The 21872-nt window shown below is 37.5% G+C and overlaps 1 protein-coding gene and 1 pseudogene across 7 annotated transcripts in view; both read right to left on the reverse strand.

The window, feature by feature from the left end:
• LOC141365303 (kinesin-like protein KIF26A) overlaps positions 1-11626 on the reverse strand; it is a 97242-nt pseudogene extending 85616 nt beyond the window's left edge.
• Positions 11627-20168: 8542 nt separating this feature from the next.
• LOC141365304 (60 kDa lysophospholipase-like) overlaps positions 20169-21872 on the reverse strand; it is a 34519-nt gene continuing 32815 nt past the window's right edge. For 3 of the 7 annotated variants that reach the window (XM_073869503.1, XM_073869498.1, XM_073869500.1), the window contains 2 exons: positions 21038-21159; positions 20169-20847 (listed from right to left, as the gene is read on the reverse strand). In XM_073869503.1, coding sequence (XP_073725604.1) covers position 20847; positions 21038-21159 — 123 coding nt within the window. In that variant the 3' untranslated portion in view covers positions 20169-20846. Of the gene's footprint in view, positions 20848-21037; positions 21160-21610; positions 21638-21872 lie in introns of all 7 variants that reach the window. The other 4 variants (XM_073869501.1, XM_073869499.1, XM_073869502.1 and 1 more) reach the window with 2 other exon arrangements.

Raw genomic sequence — 21872 nt, forward strand, 5'->3', positions numbered from 1 at the left:
ACACCTAAAGCTCTGTTTTCAGATTGTTTATGATGAAATAGAACGGTTTTGACTGAAATTTTGACATATGATGCTGGCCCGAGAATTTTTGAGTGTTTGTTGTTTCACCTCCCACCTCTACAATGGCTGAATAGGTGCACTGGAACAATTCTTCCTAAAATGCATTAAACTTTCGTTTACAAAGACGTGAAACTCACCGAGTGGTCAGGGGTGTTTCCTGATATGCTCACAAAAAAAATCGCTGCAAAAGATGCTTTCCAACAGGTGTTTTAGCATTCGTTGCAAACTTGTGGACCTATTTTTCCAAACGCCTCACACCCGTATATTCTTCCGTTGAGAGCTTGAATAATAGACACTCAACAGCCCAGTTAGTGGCGATAATCCACCTTTGCCAATTGCAAGAATACAAATAAAGTCCCGGCGGCTGACTAATACTATACCTCATAGCACATCTAATACAAGTCAATGGAGTTGGACAAAAACTATGATAAAACCTGTTGGAATGCATATTTTGCAACGATTTATGTGTGAGCATATCAGTGAACACCCCTGACCACTCGGTGAGTTTCACGTCTTTGTAAACGAAAGTTTAATGCATTTTAGGAAGGATTGTTCCAGTGCACCTATATACCCATTGTAGAGGTGGGAGGTGAAAGGCAAACACCAGAGAATTCTCGGGGCAGCCGCATATGTCGAAATTTCAGTCAAAACCGTTCTATTTCATCATAAACAATCTGAAAACAGGGCTTTAAGCGTAAAATACCGAACTTGTCCTTTAATGTGTTTAACTCTATATATTTACTCTATTTAACCATTTCCATACCAAATAGGTCAGTAGATAAACTTGACCAGTTAATAAAAGACAAAGTGTTGATTTAACTGGCAAACGATTAAAAAACCCGTCACACCAAGTCAAAATCCTCAAAAGAGCGTTCAAAATAAAAGGCTTATATGCCTCTAGAGGACAGGAGAGGAACTTCAATACGCTTTAAAGATCGAAAGTCAAACCCACCTCCTGTGGGAAAAACCTTTCACTTGACAGCGTAAATCATCATGACATCTATAGCTCATTTTGTATCAGTAGTAATCAATGCATGTTTTAAAAAGACAAATGCAATGCAGGTGCTTCACCATGACAACAAAATAATCATACAGAGAATGAAACCGTTTAGGAAGAGCTTATCAGAGTCATATCAGCTGAGCTCACAGCTTAACAGTGACACAGCCCAGAAGCAAACAAAGAGTTTAAACCTTTACCGATTGGAAATCAGATAGAACAGCTCGCTAGAGTAAACATCAATAATGCAATGCCATACTTGGCTCTGTCTATGCCATCATACCCTGTGGTTTACGGTCTGGTTTCCGATATGGTCAGAGGGGTCAGGGTTGAAAAGGTTAAAAGGAAGGCAGCATGCATAAAAGACCATCTCCAAATTGAGCTGCTGGTGATCCCAGAATCAAGCAACATCATTGCTCAACATTATTCCCACCCAATGTTTGGTTTCAAAATGCTACTGGTCAGCTGTTTCACTTCAGGGGTGCGTTTCCCAAAAGCATCGTTAGCCTTAGAAAAGTACTACTGTCGTAAGTTTCGTCATTACTGAAAAAGTTCAACGATTTGGTGCTTCCCGAAACCATAGCTGCATCGCAAACTTGTGCGCTTTGAGCGACAGCTGTCTAACCTGTTAGATGCATAGTTCCTTGTTATTATAATATGTAGACTTACGTTGATCATGCTTTTGAACAAAATAAGCAAAAAACATGTAGTACATTTTATATCCATTATTCTAAATATATAAAACATTTATTTTATGTCTTTAAGTTTGTAAACAGAATCAGGGGTGCGTTTCCCGAACAACGACGCAACTCGCTGCTGAACCAACATAGTGCGATGCATAGTTGGAGAAACGAACTACCTTGTCACGACTGTTTCCCGAAAGCATAGTAACTTTGTCGCACATTCGTTGTTTGAACCATGTTGGTTTAACAACATAGTTAATGATGTCACGTGGGAGTATTAATTAATCTGTGCAAATTGATTTAATCTTAGATTATTTCTGTAAATAACATATCGTGATTTAGTTATCTGTTGTTTATTTTCAAGATATTTATTCACGCGCAAGTTCCCTCTTATGTCACTCCTCCCAGGGATTCCCCAGGGACTTAAAGTTCGTAGTATGCGCACATGCGCAGTTTCAAATGCAGCGCTTTAATTCTGTTTACAAACTTAAAGACATAAAATAAAATTGTAATATATTTAGAATGATGGATACACATACATGCTTTTTGTTTATTTTGTTCAAAAGCATGATTAACATAAGTCTACATATTATAGTAACAAGGAACGATGCTTCTAATGACAGGTAAAGAGCTGTCATTCAAACCACATAACTTTGCGATGCAACTTGCAAATGTCCGTTTGAACTATGGTTTCGAGAAACACCAAATCGTTAAACTTTGTCAGTAACAACGAAACTTACGACAGTAGTTGGCTAACGATGCTTTCGGGAAACGCACCCCAGAGCCGTAATATCATTGGATGGTCATTTACAAAGTCATGAATCAAGGATTTGTAGACTGATTTACTGATGTTGTAAAAAGACTAAATTGATTTCCCTTAAAATATTTTACATTTAAAGACACTAAACTTTCTTTACAAATAAAACAGAAGGCATGCAAACTAAACAGTTGAGAAGGTGTGATTGACACTAAAATGTTCTCTGGATTGCATGTACGCCCCCACGTTCGTCACAAATCTTCTAATAAACACCTGTGAATTTCTTTTACACTCATTTAAAAGTATACGAAAGCACTAAAACATGAGCAAAAATGAATGTGAAACTATTGCTAATGGTAATAAAAGCGGAGTGATTTACAGTGACTGCTGTGGCATGTGCGAGGCAAACCTCTCCTGCAGGGTTTAGAGTAAAGAATGGGGCGAGCAAGTCGAACCAGGACTTCCAGTAGTCCTTCAACTGCGCTCCAATCAGCCTCGCTTCTCGTGAGAACTTTTTCTTTGGTAGGGGCGTGAGGAAATAATTGAAGTCCTCGGAATAACCATCCAAAAAATGCCGCTGGGCATACAGCCACCTGAAAATTCCGATTAGCTCATGACAGTGCTTGACATATTGACACATTTAAAAAAAATGGCAAGGGTATAAAAGTGATATGCACGGTAGCAGAGGTTTAGCTTTTTTAATTTGCAATGGCTTTGAAATGCCACGTCCTTTCAAGCCTCACAGATTTTTCATAACACAGAATGGGCATGCAATAAAACTCAGTAAAAGCGTCTTACGTAACTACCAAATGAATGAATCCGCCAACGGTCTGAAAGATCTAAACCTTGCGGCCAGACAATGCAGTCTAATCATGGCTGGTCCACCCATTTTCATATTTTATTGTAATTCTGTCCCATGGTGGCCAAACTAAACTGACCTTTCACGTAACAATTACAAGCCCAGTGTTACTCGCTACAGGGGTTAAGTACTCTAAATGAAAGCCAAACTATGAGTCCATAGCTTGGCTTTCCCTTTAGATAATTCTCCCAGGGTTGTTAGGGGACTAGTCACGAGGGAGTTTGAAGAGATGAGTGATAGCACAGGAGAGGTAAGTATTCTCATTACAACCGTCGTCTAGGGTTTCACACACAATGCGAAGGGCAGAGGGATGCAGGTGTTTTTGACCTGAACTGTGAATGGACTTTAAACTTCTAACGTGTCACAACAGAGAGCTTACAGACCCTCAGAAATATAGTGGCCGTTATTATTGATGACAGCCATTTCAGAGCCTTACTTTGGACAATGAGGATGAAACAGCGACCGCCCTCAAGCGCATATTCTTCTTATTAAATGTGATATCATATACCTTGTAATCTGTCATCACTATGGAAATGCTATACATTCCATATGGTTACATTGCAAAAACCCAGGTGCAAATGCAATTTTGTTGAATGATCTTGTTGAAGAGTTTAACCTTTTCAGATTAGTTCTTACCAGTTAATTGTTTACAATTGTATACAAGAGATATAATTTAGAGATAACTCTCAAATTGAGAGTTGCGTCAGCTGTGCTGAAACCATCCCTTGTGTTGGAGCATTGTGACAAGTTTAGTGCCAATCATTGAAGGCAATGAAGTCTTTGTCCATTGTCCCATGTTAAGCTTCCAGGCATTCCATCCTCGGCATTGTTCAGGTGTTAAGTGCCCTGACATTGAAGTGAATGAACTACTGAGGGGAGCGCTTCTTTATTGTTTGAAGAGGAGAGACCATTCCTCACAGATATCAGGCGAAGGAATCATCGGTAATAAATAATAAAACAAAGGATGGCGCTGTCTCAAAGCAAACCTGGTGAAAAAGAGTGAAGCCATTAAAAGCTGTGGGGCGTAAAGAAAGACTAATTGCCGCCCGTGAACGTGTGCTTGGCAGAAGACTGCAAAGAAACAGCCTGTCACTGGTGGGCTGCAACGCTGACATGGCATTTTCTGGAAGACGACTCACTCAGGACCAGTTTTAAGATATTTATTATCCCTCAGAATGTCTTTAGTGAGCACTGGACTTCTAAAAAGGTTGTTAAACTGCCTTAACGGTATGTACAAGGCCTTTTATTCTACTCGGGCACAGTTAAAGTCTGCTCCTGACCTAACCTACACATTAAATTAGGTTTAATTTGTAATGTTCACATTGTACAGATCCACCCTATGCTAGAATGTTAGCCTCACATGGCACACCCACAGTCACACAGACCGTCTGATGCATAATCCATTCAAATATGGCATGTTCTGTTCTGATTAGCTTTATTGAGTTCAGGGTGCACAGATTTTTGGCAGGTGCACAGTTTTTTACACCACTTCTATTTTTATTAAAAACTGTTCAGAGATGTTTTTGTATACTGTCAGAATAAAAGATCCCTCCCTTGCTGTCACAGGGATGACACATTTGCACTTAAAGGGGTGGTTTCCCGAACAGGGATTAGCTTAATCCAGGACTAGGCCTTAGTTTAATTAGGAAATATAACTAGTTTTAACAAACATGCCTTGCTAAAAACATTACATTTTGAGGCAAAACAAAGGGCACTGATGTATTTTAAGATGTGTTAGTGCAAGTAGTTTTCAGTTTGGACAGCTCTTACATTTATTTTAGTCTAGGACTAGTCTAATCCCTGTCCAGGAAACCGGCCTAAAGAGTTCAAGTACCTTAAGCCGAAGGTATACTAGGGACGTATATCTCGCGCATGCGCTGTTGTACACGTACTGCAGGACGTCCGTGTACGCGTGCCGTCTACATGACGTCATTTCGTCATCAGGAAGGTCCGCGTGCGTCCGCACGCACCATCTGTATGCGCCCCAAAATTTGAGACCGCGGGGACAACTGCGGACCCACCTGATGACGAAAATGACGTCATGCAGACAGCGCGCATACACGGACGTCCCACAGTACGAGTACAACAGCACATGTGCGAGAAAATATTGAGACAGCACACTCCACTAGGGGTGTGCATTGCCATTGCCATCACAATGCAATTCAATTACGATTCACCAGGTAACGATTCAATTCAATTCGATTCTACGATGCATTGCGATGCATCAGAATTCTACTGTACACAACAAGGCAAATTTTTACAAAAGTCAAGTGCAACTATTCTCAACAAAAACGGAAGCTGAGCAGCTTTAAGACAATGACAATTATATACCTGAGCAGGGCTCGCAAAATTTTAAAATCCCTGGTAGCACTTCGGGCAGCCATATTTTACTTTTTTGGTAGCCCGAAATGAATATAAGTAGCCCGAATAAAAAATGCACTGATTTCCATGTAAGCCAACTACTCCTGCCCATCGCCAGCTAACAATTTGGTTCCCAAAACGTTCCCCTATTTTCCAAGGTTTTTGGTTAGCCAGGAATGTTTTTTAAAGAAAATAAACATTCCCCTAATGTTATTTTTAGGTGATTTTAACGTTCCCCTAAGGTTAGAATAATTTAATTATATTACTGAAATATTATATGAATGTATTATAACACAGGTTATTTAAAAAAAAAAACCTCAACACATCACACATTGTATTTAGATAACATGGTATTTTATCAAATATATAAACAACCACTGACTTTAAACACAATATAGAAGACTTAAAGCAGATATTTATTAAAAAGGAATAAACATTTAATTCCCTTTATGTTCCCCGAATGTTAGACTCTGAGGTAAAACGAAATGACAAACACACATTCAATTCGCTTTAGGTAAACATATCTTACCACTGCTGTTTAGTCACCTATCAGCATATCAGACGTGCACATTAAAGGATGGGTTTATTTATGCTTTCACTCGATTTCCTGACAGTTTCACTTGTTACGTGAGGATAATGACTGACAAGAGGACGCCGAAATACATACAATATAATTACCTAACTAAATCTGAGACAAAGCAAAAACATTAAAATATTATTTCCTCCCCAAGATACCCAGGGTGGGCAGGGTGGAGATACATTTTGGTAGCCCAACAGGAATTAGCCCCGAGATGTCGGGCTAGCGATTTTGCGAGCCCTGCATGCCTGAGATGAGAATTTTACACACAACGTAAGTCTTGTCTAGTTTCCCATTAACTTCATAGAATCCGAAATGTGCCCATATGTCCAATTTCCATGGAAAAGGGTGCGTTTTTATTTACCCGTCTATCACGGTCATCTCTCTCCAGAAAATAAACAGTGACATAATCAATTATGGCAATTGCTGCATCGATGCTGAATCGTGCATGCGCGCATTGCGATGCATCGCCGAATCGATTATTGTTGACACCCCTACACTCCACTACAAACAATTACATAAAGGCAATATACAATTTCTTTTTTTGTTTTTACTTTCAGCATTTTGTCACCATAATGTTTGATTGCTGTTCTTTGTTTTCTTGTTGTTTGTTCTAAACTTTGTTTGCAATGGTGGATCGGCTACTTTTCTAAACCTATTCTACATTTGAATGTACTGTTAATGCCGCCAAATCAGCGCTGCCCTGACGGCCTGGTAGAGTAATAGCTTGAATAAGAAATTATTTGCATTGCGTACGTGTCAGACACGTATGCTTTAAAAGCTGAAAAAAGGTATACCCGGGCCTTTTTAATATTCAGACCTTTTTAATAGGTATTAATGCAGTGACACCTTGAGACCAATTTTGACTATTTTTGTACCTCACTTACTCTGCCCTACAAAGCCAAAGTGCAGTAACTACGCATTTGGACAAAATTGAGTTAAAGGTTGAAATGGACTTTGTGAGATCTATTGTTTCTTGTGACAAAGTCTCTTGGTTCAAATTTGTCCCATTTCAGAGAAACGTGTGTGCCAAAATTGCAGTAACGTGTTTGACTGGCTGGTGTAAAAAACTTACTTACCCAGTCAACATTGAAGATATCAATGATATATTTTCACAGAATGTTCTTTACATTACCTAGGATGATTTTATGTAAAAAACAGTAAATCACCATAAATGACTTGAGCTGGGTTTACAGGCAGGGTCACATGTTTGTATACCTTGAGGTGTTGTTTTTTGAGATTACTGCAACAGTGTCAAGCTGTCAAAAGTTACATTTTTGCACAATTTTCTGAGACTGGGAGTGTACCGTGTTGTTAAGTTAGTGGCATCATATGTTTGACAGACACTCAGAAAGCATCAGCAGATTTTTATCGTCTGCACCGAGCTCTGAATCATGAGAAATGATCAATACTAATTCTTCTTGGATACAAAATCCACATACATTCCAATAAATTTTTTTCTAGGTCAGTCTATTATTGAGGTATGAATTATTTCGTCACTTTACATGCTGCCTACAATCTTATCCGTACTAAAGCTATGTTAATGCTCGCCGCGTCCGCACGGGCGCGTTGGTGCGCGCGTCAAAAATTACGTCAACGCGGAGTGGGCGGTCGTGCGCGTGGGTGCGTGAGACCCCATTTCCCGTGGAGGTGTGCATGGCATTTTTTGTAACTTTGCGAAAATGATCGAACTTGAGGCGATTCTGGACGGGTTTTGGTTGTGCTGATGTCCAAAATCTGATGATACAAGACGCTCACGCTACTACCTTAAAAGTGAACCTTACACCGCATTCAGACAGCCAGCGATGTTATCACTGTGTGTCGCCTGTCTCTTTCAATGAGGCGTTTCTAAATCTGCTTGTCATACACAAATGAGTACCATCCATGCCAATAACTGACGAGAGAAGGATGACGTGAACTCCACTACCTCGTTCTCATTGGTAGTTGCTCCCGAAATTCGCTCGACATTTGTATAAAGTTAAACTTTTCTTAACTTTCTCGCGTCGCTTGACACGCCCATACGGTCGCCAACGGTCACTTTCGCTTGTGCCGCCGGAAGTCGCCCGGTTTCCATTGAAATGAATGAGATCGTGTCGCTCTGCTACTGCTGGTCGCTGGCTGTCTGAATGGGGGGTTAAACAAAAAATGCATTCTAATGACTGAACAAAAGCAACTAACTCTAGTACTTATCGGCATACAAGCTGGCTCTGGATAATTAACTATATGAACCACTGAAGTGCAACTGGGTCATTAGAGGAGGTGATATACGAAACTTATTGACTGCTGAGGTTTACAGTACAAACTTACATTATAAACATCTAAAATTGAATTGCTGTACAAAATTAGGAAAATTACAAACCAAACTCTTTAAACCCAGGCCACCCACGCATGCACAAATCTCTGTCAGGAGCTGATAAACAGTACCCCTCTGTAGTTCCTCATCTTGAACTGTATCGCTCAGTCTAGAAGTTCAGGTCAGGTAACCACCCTACATCTCTTGTTGGACAAAGCATCCTTTCTTCTCCTATACTGTGGGGAACGCAGAACTCCCATTGCCAATGTCTTCACAGTCTTATTAAGCCATCAGTAGATGAGCTGATAGAGCCATTACCTCTTCGGCTTGACCCCATCGCTTCATCCCACACCTGGAGCAGACCACCCAGTGCAATGTGCCATAAAAAGGACAGCCAAACTTTGGGATGATTCTGTATATAAGTATGTAGTAGATGCACTATTCTGACATGATAGGGTTGGACAAGGTCATACACACACCGATGCACACCTACAAACACAGACAAAAAAGCCCTCTTCTTATTCCCCGAGGTAACCTGCAGAGGGAGAATTGAGGGGGGTTCAAAGCACACCGAAGGGCTTGTAATCCTACCTAAGCATGAGATCTCTCCTAGAAAACAAGCACAAAAGAAAGCAAGGAGGAGGGGAAAACCTGAGGCTAACCCAAGCAGCAAGTCAGACAACAATATAAAGTCGACAGCCTATATTTAACTGTGGTGGGAATTTGGTGAGGGGTATACAGGAACACTTTGAATGTGTGATGAAGGTCAACTGGGTCTCCACTTCCTCCACAGACTCCGCAGCGAGTCCACTCAACGTTTTCTCCCCCCAATGTCGACAGACAAGGGGGGAGATAAGCATTGTTTCCTAAAACAATGGGCCACTTCCAAAACACCCCCCCCCCCCCTCCTCTCAATAGACTTTCAAAGACTGGCACTCTCGTACTCTCCATGAATACAGTGTGTGAAAGTAAAAAAAAGCTGTCAAGAACTCCCGAAAGGGAAGGTTATGAGAAAACTTTGGCTTTAGGAATTGAACAGATTGACTGCAGTCAATGCAAACAAACAATGGTGGCTGGTGTTTTAGTTTCCAAATGCAAAGGGTGGAGACCTGTGATACAGGGGTATCTATGACAGGACAATGATTGTTCTGGGGTTTGGTGATATTGTGGATTTACTTTCACTGTTTGGGACTTAGTGATATAGAATCTTTCAGTGGAAGCCATTTGATTGATTTGACTCAACTTCTGTCTAATGAAAAAGCCCATTTTTTTTTTTTCTTTTTCTTTTTTGCTTTCTTTATATCCTACCCATCCACAGTTGAGTGTTTATATCTCACTCCAGTCCCTTAGCTTCACCTTGAGGGGGTATCATCATCACATTGACCATAAATATAACAGCTTGTAGTGAATTAACTCACAAAGTGTTTGTGTGGTACGGCTATGATCAAGCTTCTATCCAGTGCTGTATACATTTCAGAATATGAAAAAATGTGAACGTGTAACTAAACAATCACTCCAAAGCACTACAAAGCCCATAGCTCAACATTTTTCAAAAAGACGTTGTTAAAATATTTGCTCTCTTTGAAGGTATAGTAAAAAGATTAACCTTTTGATGACTCCGTAAGCTTTGTGAATAGGGACCTGAATAGGATATCAGTTTTCTGTTAAGGGTGTCATAAAACTAGAAAGACACGGCCTATTTGTGTCAACTTTTCATCAGCTTATGAGATCTTACACAAAACGGTCTTTAATAGCCAATCACTGGGAATTCCATCCCATTGATCCAAAAAAGCTTTCTCAATGCGCTGAAAAGAGCGGAGTGGAACAAAGAAAAACTTTCAGCACTTCAAGAGCCAAGGTGAAAGTCAAGTGCTACTTGAAACTAACAAAAGATCCAAAGATCCATTGCTGCACGAATCGAGGGTCCTCTAAAGATTAATAATAATAATACAAAAGTTTTTCCCTGCCTCGGATGTGTTTGCTCGTAAAAAATGATGTTTCTCACTGACTGACCTTCAAGGATGTGGGATCGGCCAGAGCGAAGGCTTGTCTCCTTAGTTCAACTACGGTCATCTGACATTGCTTGCACAGATCTGCTTTCGTCTCATTCCTGTCTGACTCCGAGACGCTCACAGCTCCTGCACCTTCAGGTGGTGGTCTACTGGCACACCTTTCCTCGTCCACTGACAGTCTTTTCCTTGGACCCAACTCGAGTGAGAATGAAGACTCTCCGCTTGAACTGCCTTCAACCTTTAAAAATTCAACAAAACCATTTACAAAATATGCATCTGTCAAATTCAGAAGTGGTATACTGTATGTATATAAATCTAAAATAAAGTCATTTGTTAACAACTAACCATGAGCAGTACATTTTTTACTGTATTTGTTCATCTTTGTAAACATTAGTTAATAAAAATACAGCTGTTCATGGTTTGTTCATGTTAGTTCACAGTGCATTAACTAATGTTAACAAGATTTGAATAATGTATTCGTAAATGTTTAAATTAACACTGTGTTACCCACTTTACACTTACACATATATTACATAATACAAATTAAACTAAGAAATATTACCAATATGTGTTAAAGGCCACTCCCCTAATTAAATTCGTAATCAAACAACAATAATTATTTACGCAGCTTAAATACACAATGTAATGTAAACTATGATCATGTAAACTATGTAGCTTACATCCAACAACTTCTCAGCATTAGCTGCTTATTAAAAGCACTTACAGATGATCGGCTGAACTGGAACTCTTCTTGCTCATCTCCATATGTTAAATCCATCTCAGTATGAATGATTAACACTTTAAACAGTGCATTTAATGCACATCTGTTTTATCTAAACCCGTGCCAGGCACATTGACTATAGACGCGGTTCCCGAAGTGTTGTTTTGAGCGCAAAAGAACAAGCATGAGTAAACTCCCGTGCTAAAGTTTGGGTTTTCTGTAATCCCATGACGACGCGCGTGTGCTGAAGCGAAGTTTGACTGCTGTCAATGCGAGCCGCGCGGTCTCTTGGTTGGAAGGGTGGAGCTGCGTTCAGTAACTTTTTCAAACACTATTGATGCGGTGGCTGAGGAGTTACTTTCCACTGCCTGTTCATAAACTATGCGATAACGTTAATAAACTCCTGGTTCGTTAGGTACGGTTCATAAGGTTAGTGATGTATTTAAGACATGAATAAAAAAATAACGGAATCACCCTGAACACATTAGGTCGCACCAGATCAGAAATTGCTCCTGAATTAAATCCTTTCTGGTGTGTTTAACATGTGTTGATTAGACCTATACTACATGTTAAAATAATCAAATTGTTTACCGTTTTGTGATTAAAGTGAGTGACATACTGTCCTTAAAAGATACGAATGACAAAAAATAAATAGTTGACTAAAAACAGTTTATACACCAGTTGCAGTTTATTTTCTGATATAAATTACGTCACCTTTTATATTGCAATTCATTGCTCGTGTCTACTGTAAGATTACGGATCCTGATGACACTGTTGTATTTTACTTGTTACTCTGGCGCCATCCTCTGGAATTTATTTTAACTGCAGTTTCCAACCTTGGTGTTCAGGAAAATGGTATATAAATGCTAAAATAAAATGTTTAATTATTCATCGCTAAATATTTGATAGTGATGATGAAGATTATATTTGGGTCACGTGAGGGTAAATCACAACCCAAATCCTGTCAGTCTCGCCTCATATAACTTACACTCAATCCTTTGTCTGCGAGAGCGCAACTGGTCCAATAAACTATCAATAACGGACCGTTTAGGCGCGCGCACAGAATAGACAATTTTGCGCGGTCGACTTTCAGAACATACGTGAACGTTTTGTATGTAATTTGTGACTGATTTCAAATGTTTATTTGAACAAAAATGCTGTTTTTTGCGTTTCTATTGATATTTTCTATTGAAGTTTGAAACGTAATTCCTTTCTCATATTTTCTATGCAATCGACATTTTTTAAACAGGCTACAAATCGGAGGCCAACTTTAATATTTTGATCATAAAGCCCACTGTCGGGATGACTTTTTTCAACATCTAAATACTTTTATCTAATACTTTTTTATCTAATAGGCTACTACTGTTTTTTAAAGATAAAGACAATCCACGTTGTGTTATATTAAAATATATTAAAGTCTCGTGGGCTATTTTGAAACTTTTTTAAATGTGTGAGATTTGGATGATGTGGGTTCAACGTGTTGAAAGCACAAATGCTGGAGACGATGAGCGCTGTTCGTGGTGCTGAAATAAAGTGCCACGCTTCATAACCAATGACATCTGTCATGCATAATGGAGACTGCCCCAAAACATAAAAGGCTAGGACTTCCTCTAATTACACTTGATAAACAGCAAAAGAGAGTATTTCTAAAAAAAAAAACTTTTTACTCTGTACTCTGCCTGTTGTACCATAGTCCACTTTTTCCCCTTTCAAAGGCTGCTTACCTTCGCTTTTCTCTTTAATAGATGGCTAGTGAATCCAAAAATGATGTCAGCGTCCACGAAAAACGTCCCCAAGTCGATCAGACTGGGCTTCTGCTGGTCCGCCCCAGACGACCCGTCAGAGTTTTGTAAATCCATTTTGAAAGGTGGATTTATGTCCTCGGCCAGCTTATAGGAAACGTGGAGAAGTCATTGCAGCTTTTTGGAGTTGGGAGTCATTTTACGGATTGTTCAAATTTATTCCAAACCAGTGACATGCTCTTATCCAGAGGTTTCTGTTTAGATACATCCAACTGATAAAACATTTAGATCGTTCCGTTTCTGTTCCAAATCAGTTGCCACGAATAATCATATATCCAAATGTTGATAGTCATCAAAGCACGCAAGAAGCCCATACAATCCATTCATGATCCATGAGCTGTTGACATACATCCTTGTGAAACAGGCTGTCTACGCCTTGTCTTGTCTCCACTGCAGGTCTTGGAGTGAACTCGTGCTAGCCTGTTGTGGACCACCTCGAGCAACTCCACCTCTCTCTCTCTCTCTCTCTCTCTCTCTCTCTCTCTCTCTCTCTCGCTCGCGCGCACTGACACAAGTGTGGCTAGTGTGGTCTGTCTCGTGCATGATGCTCAGCAACCCAGTCAGTGTGCGCAAAGCGGACCACGCTGCTCGAGAGCTTAGCTACTCGTTTGTGATGTGAGGGCGTTTTAACCATTAATATTCTTTAAAACTGAATAAAGCAGAATACAACTAAGCTATACTAATGAACATGACATTTTTTTTACTTTGACAAAGAATTGTGATGTTACAGGAATACAGACGTGATACGACCTTTATATGGGAACTCTAACTAAAATATGCTGAAAGGGTGAAAAAAATAATTTTGCATTCAATAAATTATTGAAAAAGAAACAATTCACCCCAAACTACTTTATATCTATTAACACTCTTTTATCATACATTTATCGTTATATTTTAACACTAGCCCATATCATTTTCATCACTTATACCAAATAGACCTACCAAGGACTCCCTGGTGCGCGTAACTAATGCAAAACTGGGCTGTTATTGAGCAGCTTAAAAAGAAAGCTTAATATGCTAGATAAAGTCACTTATTTGCTGGGCTATGAACGCGGCATTATTGCTGCTCTCTTCATAAAAACTCTTATCTCAAGCATACAGAGGAGCGCGTTGTAGATAAGAATTCAGACATTATTGCCATAATATACTCGCTCCTCTCGACTGTCCTTTGAAGGAGCGCGGTTTGTTGGTCCGATTAAGAAAATTAGGCAGTTGACTGTTGACAAGTCTGATTGTGAATTGGATATTGGGTCATCAGCTCGGCTCAATATTCTGAGGCGTAAGTTACATTGATAGCCTGAGGATTTTCAGATTAGTTTTTCAGCTGTGTGTTAAGGGGAGATGGGTCACTCATGCATTAGTCCTGATGATTACAATCCATTGTAAAGGTGATTTACCACGTAGGCTACACAAGTCTTTGGCCCACTCCCCTATTGGCGCAGGGTCATCCCGACACGATGATGAAATTCCGCAGATCGAGTCTCATGGGAGGGCAGCTCGACATCTGCTGCCCTTATGCATGTAGGGAAATCGCTCGAGGCTCCTCGTTAAGGCCCCTGAAATATTTCGCCATGGGTGCAATGCGGAGCGTTTAGCGAATATCGCCGCTGTTTAGGACGAGCCTCTGAGATCCAAAAGAAAACGAGGCGCGCCTTTAGAGGACTCGGATAAACAGAATAACTGATTAAACTCATGAATAATTTATCAATAACAAGGGACAGCAAAATGTGGGTCCATTGAAGCATTAGACTGGAGCGAGGGTTCTTGTCTACATCAAATTACAGTGTTTAGTTTTCTGTTTTTTGTTATTAAAAGGATTGCATATAATGCAACGTACGCCAGGGGTTGTTAAATAAAAAGCAATTAACTTAAAACGGAGCAAGGCACTTTTGTTAATGTTGGAGTAGTAGGCCTACATGTTTTGTTAATATGCATTTATTTTCAGCAACACAAATGGCTAAACTGACCTGCAAAGATATTTTAAAAATGGGTTTTTGCTTTGCTTGCATGAATTAACTTTAAGCATGACACTTTTATTTGCAATTCATGAGATGTTTCTTCAGCCCCCTCTGTTTTGTCCCTCTTGATTCAGATCGATTGATCACAAACAGTTTGATAGGGGTACAGAGTTTGATTCACAGCTTGGTTTTGTCATGCTCTCTAATTAAAAGCAGGGTCACATGTTGGCCTTTTGCTTACCTAATGAACTGTTGAAACTGTTGAGACGCGATAATTGTGACTATTGATTTGCATGACGTTCATTTGTGTTTATTTGCTCTCGCCACCTAGTTGTTCTGTTGTCAAACCTCAAGACAAAGTGTTAAATCTTAAGGTTGGACCAATTTAATCATGTAGACAAACGAATGTCAAAGGGCCAGCAAAGCCCGTTAGTGGTACCCAAGAGACTTATAGCGTTCAGCACCACGGACAGCACATCACTGTGTAAACGACAACTGGGAGGCTATGGTCAGTTTTGTTGAGTGTCCTATTACAGTTTGTGTTAAGCAGTCTATTGAGAGTCCATATATGTGAATCTTGAAATGGAAAAAATTATTCCGTAAAAGAAATTAATTAGAGCTAAATATGCACAGAAGGAAACACAAGGGGGCATAAGAGAGAAAGACAAAAACTTTAATGTTTAATGTGTCAGACCATATGTTATCTATTTAAAATCTAATCCTATGCAGCGCACAGCACACACATCAAAATGTTTTTGTACATCTAAATAGGAAATCTTTTATTGTTCTCATATAGGCTTGCTCTAAATACTAACCCAACCTTTAAACCCTGTAGTTATTATTAGATTAAATATATTCTGTTGTAAGTGCTGTATCTGTTTAGAAAAACACATTAAGTCAAGGAAACCTTTTGATAAATAATTTACTTTGGTAAACATTAAAAGCAGCATTCAATGCTGTCAGGTCTATTCTATCAAGTTATAAGCAAATTGTTAAAGTCCACCTCTGTGTCAACATCATTGTTTTCAAGTTAAACTGGGTCATGTGTTCAGCTTAAATAAGCAGTATACCTAAACCTCTTTTAAGTTACAATTATCTCTCAAGAAATGTATTTTGGCATTACAAAAATGCACTGTAAAAATATTCTAAAAAAATGGTCAAATGACTGGCAGCAGCGGTTGTCAAACACAAATTAAAATTAAATAATAAATTAAAAAAATAAATAATAAATTAAATAATAAATTAAATTCTAATAAAGTCTAAAAACAATAATTTTACAGATTTTTTCTGTAAGCTAAAAGTTCTGTAAAAGTTCTGTAGCTAAATATTGTTATTTTACAGATTTACCCCATATTATTATGATCAAACACCTTTAATAAAGTGACTAATAAAATAAAAGGTCCACTGCAAGTCATGAACACACACAAACCACACACAGACACAAACACTGGACAACTATAACACTTCCTGCCAGATGTGAGAATTGAACCCAACTTCTGTGTTACAAACAAGTCTGACTCTCTTACCACTATAGGCTGAGATGCTTGGACAACACAAGCCTGTGAATCCCGGTCACTTTTACATACAGTCTGTGTGAGCTTTCTAGAACCTTTATATAGGGTTCTTGATGCCATGTCTTGACATTTTATATAAGACACACTTCTCGTGCACTCATACTATCAAATCAGTATTTCTTACAATGAGCTTTCCTATTAGTCACAATATGAGAATCTCATTATGAGAATGGGGTGTCACTGTGATCATTGCGTGATCTCACGTGTTTACTGGGTTTTGTACCTTTCTGTGATGATTAAGTTTGTTCAGGTAATGTGAAAAATAAATACTATAAATTGCAATAAATTAATTATAAAACAGATGTCATTTTTAAATTTTTGTGGTTCTCATGCTAAATGGTTAGTATGGTCATGTACTTTCAATATAACAAACTACACATTAAATTACATATTTTAATTACGTATTGTAAATTTATATGAATTCGGTTTTATTTTAAGAAAAAAAAAATACTGTACTGTAATACTGTAAATAATATAGTATTTTATGACATAATACCTCAAATAACAGTGAATCTGAATCTAAGTTTGGATTATACATAATGGTAACATATAGGTCTTAAAATTTCATAGAGGGCGATGCGGTGGAAGATAAAGTTGGTTGTTAGAAAAAGAACAGTGCATAACATGAAAATAACACAGAAAAGAAACTACAAAAATTTCTTCTGACTAAAAATTATTGTAATCATTGACCTCAAGTGTGTATGCATGCTTGTGAGACAAATTGTTGAATATCATTCTGTAAAGCATTTTTAAAGTTCTCTTAAAAGAACTTTGTCTTTTAATAAATTGATTTACATTTTTTGAGTGATAACAAATAGGATGAAAGAGGCATTACTGTATTGGTTGTGACATTAATGTCACATTAACAATTGAGTCTTCACGTGTGAATGATTTGAATGGATACTGCATTCATACAATATAAACATGACATACCCAAGCTTTTAATTTATTTATTATTTCAGTGTTATTGAAACAGTTGTAATAAGAGTGAACCTACAAAATATTTCTTAAAAGCCAGTTTGTAAAGTGACACATAAAAGATACAACAGGTCAGCAATAGGTTATTTTCATTGCATTATGTACTTTAAAGATATTATAAATAATATATTAAATCAAACTGTTTGGTGTCCAATCGTTTGAAAGATATCAATCGTTAGTCGTTTACATTTTCAATTAACATTTCAGGTCACTTCAGATCACATGCATATATTTTTACCTAGACTCAGTTAAGCAAATAACTCAGACCTATTATAAGTTGATTCAAATACAGTTGTGGCAACTGTTAAAACAATTTACAGTGATTTGATATTACATCTTAAAGAACAATGACACCCCAGTCGACCCTTTAAACAGTATAAAAAGAAACAAAAAAAATCTCAATAGATTTAGACAATAAGAAAGAAAAAATAGGCTAATATAAGCACTGTAGTATACTGTACGTGATATGTACTGTATACAGTTCTGTTGCACTGTATACAGTATTTACGCAAGACAGCCTAAATAATACTTTTAATAACAACAAATAAAAGTTTTAATTGACAAAATGAAGTCATAATCTCACGCTCATTCGTTTAATATGCAATGTTTCATGTTAACCATTCATAGGTTCAGAGTCTCCTCTTTTTCCCAGATCCAATGGAAGTGCCTCCCTGATCAAGTGGTCCTAAACATTTCACAATTTTGAGATAGAACTGTTGAACTGTTAAGAACCACTGCACCAGAGAGACTAACTAAAAGAGAGCAGACCCGACGACATCCACACGTGAAGCTGTACAGGAGCGCGTCTTCATCTGAAAACTACCATAACGAGCGCACGCGACGCGTTAAAGCTGAACTACTTTTACTTTAAGCATACTGCGACGCTGACAAAACAGCTGAACGCGACGTTAAAATTCTCATTCGCGTAGCTTGCGCCGCATAACTTCTGGAATAGTATCTCCTCTTTAGAATGAAACCTCCTTATAACCAGATAGCTTGAGGAGCACCTGGTTCACCTCATTCCTCCGAGATATGCGTCCCAGTCCAGGTCATGCAAGAAATATAATGAAAGATCGCTGGACAGACCTTGGAAGTGTCCTCGTCTCAGCTATACATATTTTGGGTGTGCAGTGTGTCTTTTATACTGCTTTGTACGTGTACTATTCATACTGGTCTTTTCATTCAGACTGGAATGGCGACTCTGCAGGTCCGACCAGATTTTCTGGGTTGTCGGGGAAGGAAAGAGCCATCTGCATCTCACACGTGATTTAGGTTAACTCATGCATTTATTGTCTTTAAAGCTTAGATTATCACCGTGTTATATAAATTCGCATAGTAACACATTTGAATAACTTGTTTTCTTTTATTATGAAACTAAACAATGATTACAATGTTACCAATTGTAGCCAATTGCTTTTGGCTAGACACGTGTCGTTCATCCCATTATCTGAATGCGTTTAATATGATAAATATTTTTTCAACAGTTCATCTACTTTGTATAGACCTTCAAAATGTTCCTTTATGTATTGTTAAGCTTAAAATAAAATTCTAATATTTTTAGGAAGCTGAAGTATATTTGAGGGCCCTGTATTTACATGAAACCAAAATCATTCAGTACCCAGCAATCCATAGAAACGTGTATAATGGTATTTAAACATTTTTATGAACAAAAAGGGTGGGAGAACTTAAGGTTACTTAATCACAAGTCTTTTAGCAATTTGTAATCTGTTAATTTACAACTAGGTTTTCATACAGTGCATAAATAGTTTTTAACTCGAAGTTAATGTGAATTCAAGTTATTGTTAAACATGAACAAACTGTTCATGAACAAATTTTATCCTAAATGTTGCTTATTTTGCAATTACACTTGCATTATTTTTATTAATTCAAAGACCTACAAATGAGAGAGCATTTAACTAATTTTCACAATAACAACAAACTGAAATTTAACACTTATAACTTTATTTTTTCTGTTTGTGCTTAACAATTTTATTTCATATTTCAGACAAAAATACACATTTATTGCCTTTTCCTGTTCTACTGACACTAAAAACAGAACACAACAATGCTAGTATGTGCTGATAATTTGCATTTGATCATAAATATATGTTGTTGTATTTTTATTGCTACAACAATTTAAAATGGGTTTATAAAACAATTTATATGTAAGTTTCTTATGTCAAAATTCAAACCATTCAACAAGAAACAGATGTACTAAATAACAAGACAAGGAAATAAAGAAAAACAACTTACAGCAATACATTAATTCATTTTGGTGTATGAACACTTTGTTTTTGATAGTCACTTACTTCTATGGTTTTTTTTACAGCATCTCTTTAAATACAGTATTTAAAGACATCCTTACACGGTACTATCATTACTACACTGTAAAAAAAAAAAATCCTTGTTGCACTTAAATTTTTAAGTTTAATCAACTTCAACTTACAATTTAAATCAACTTTCCTAACTAGTGAGGAGTTACTCTAAATTTCATAAATAAAGTTGAATTAGCTTAAGTTATTTAAACTTTATTTATAGCAACTCCTTACTAGTCAGAAAAGTTTAAATGAATTATAAATTCTATTTGATTAAACCTAAAAATGTAAGTGCAACAAGTTAGTTTTACAGTTTTACATTCACATTAAAATGATCGCACAAATATTTAACACTGATAGATGTAAATAAATAAGAGTGGATTAACAGAACAGTGGGAACAGTGAATTGTAAAATGCATAAATGTAAAATAACCTAAGCCACACACTTTAAATCTTATGGTGGCCATGTCAGAAGTACAAATGGCAACAAATATAACATTAATTGAATTGTTGTCGTATTTGGGGCAACAGTGAGACCATTAAATGAAGCAGTGGAAGGCAGTTGTACATTTTTCTAAATGTAGAGTAATTGCATAATAATTTCCAAAAACATTGATACTTTCTAAGTTACAGTGTCCAGTACTGTAACTTTCCCTGAAAAAAAATGTGCTTACACAAATTCCTTTACTATCTACTTTTCATATCTGACTGCACACAGAGAGCCTCTTATAGATGGACGGCTTTTAACACCCAGCATGACTTGTGCGTTTCTGTTGTTGAAATTTTTATGAAAAAACCTTAAAGAAACTGAAGAGATGATAATGGCAGGAAGTGACTGCTAGCAGGACGACGTCCTCAGGATCTTGCTGGACAAGCGGTGAACTCAATAAACTCGCCATTCTAGAAAAGAGATAAAGAGACTAAAATATGTGCAAACTTCTGGACTTCAAAAGTCAATGTGGCTGGAGTTTAAAGGCTATAAGCAAAACAGGCAACAGCTGTTTAATCTATACACAAAAAATATACTGGATAGCTTAAAACATCCAAATTACACAACATGGAAGATGTAAATACAACAATGTGCGTTTACCACACTTTATCAGCCATTTTCATGCTTAAAACAGCTACAGTATGTGGATCCCACATTGTTTGAAGCAAAGCTTTAGTTTGGATTTCTCCAGTTTCGTTGCTTGAAATCATAGTTGACAAAGTCTACAAAGAAACAACGTTTAAAAATAAATATAAATGAATATCAAAATGTTAAGTGATGCATTTAATTGTTCAAAGTTGTACACATGCACAAAGTTATAATGTTTTATGTGTACAATTTAAATGTGACACTTTAAAATACAATTTTCATATAGTTTTCGACTCTATGAAGTCAGACCAATGTCTCCATTAGTGAAAATGCACTACATCATGAATTCAGTTTACAGTCCAGTTCGGTTTCTGCATAAATTCTATAGATTAGCAAGTGCTTTTTCACAAAAGTTAAAATTGGTGTAACCACAGCTTTATAGTGAGTCATAACAACTACTAATGGATGCACCAATAAAAACTGCAACATGCAAGTCACCATTCACAGCATAGCTTAGGGTACACATTACCGCTTTAACAACAAGATAAACATCAATCGTGCTAAATAATATGCAGCACAGATTACCTCTTCATCATTCTCCTCAAATACTGACTGCAAGAAAAGGGATTTTATTTGTTAAATTAAAGCTGGTTTATTGTGTTGAAGTATACACCAAATCATGCCACAAAGATGCCACGGTTTATGAATGAATCACATGAGCCTTAACAGGTCCCCTAAATCTCTTCATCACAGTGGATTTTCTACTTAATTTTAATGGTCACTTATACATTGCCTGTCTAAAGATAATTTGTTATTATTATGTCAGCACCACTTGTATTTTTCCAAT

Source organism: Misgurnus anguillicaudatus, chromosome 7 (assembly GCF_027580225.2).
Source record: "Misgurnus anguillicaudatus chromosome 7, ASM2758022v2, whole genome shotgun sequence".
NCBI classification, from domain to species: domain Eukaryota; kingdom Metazoa; phylum Chordata; class Actinopteri; order Cypriniformes; family Cobitidae; genus Misgurnus; species Misgurnus anguillicaudatus.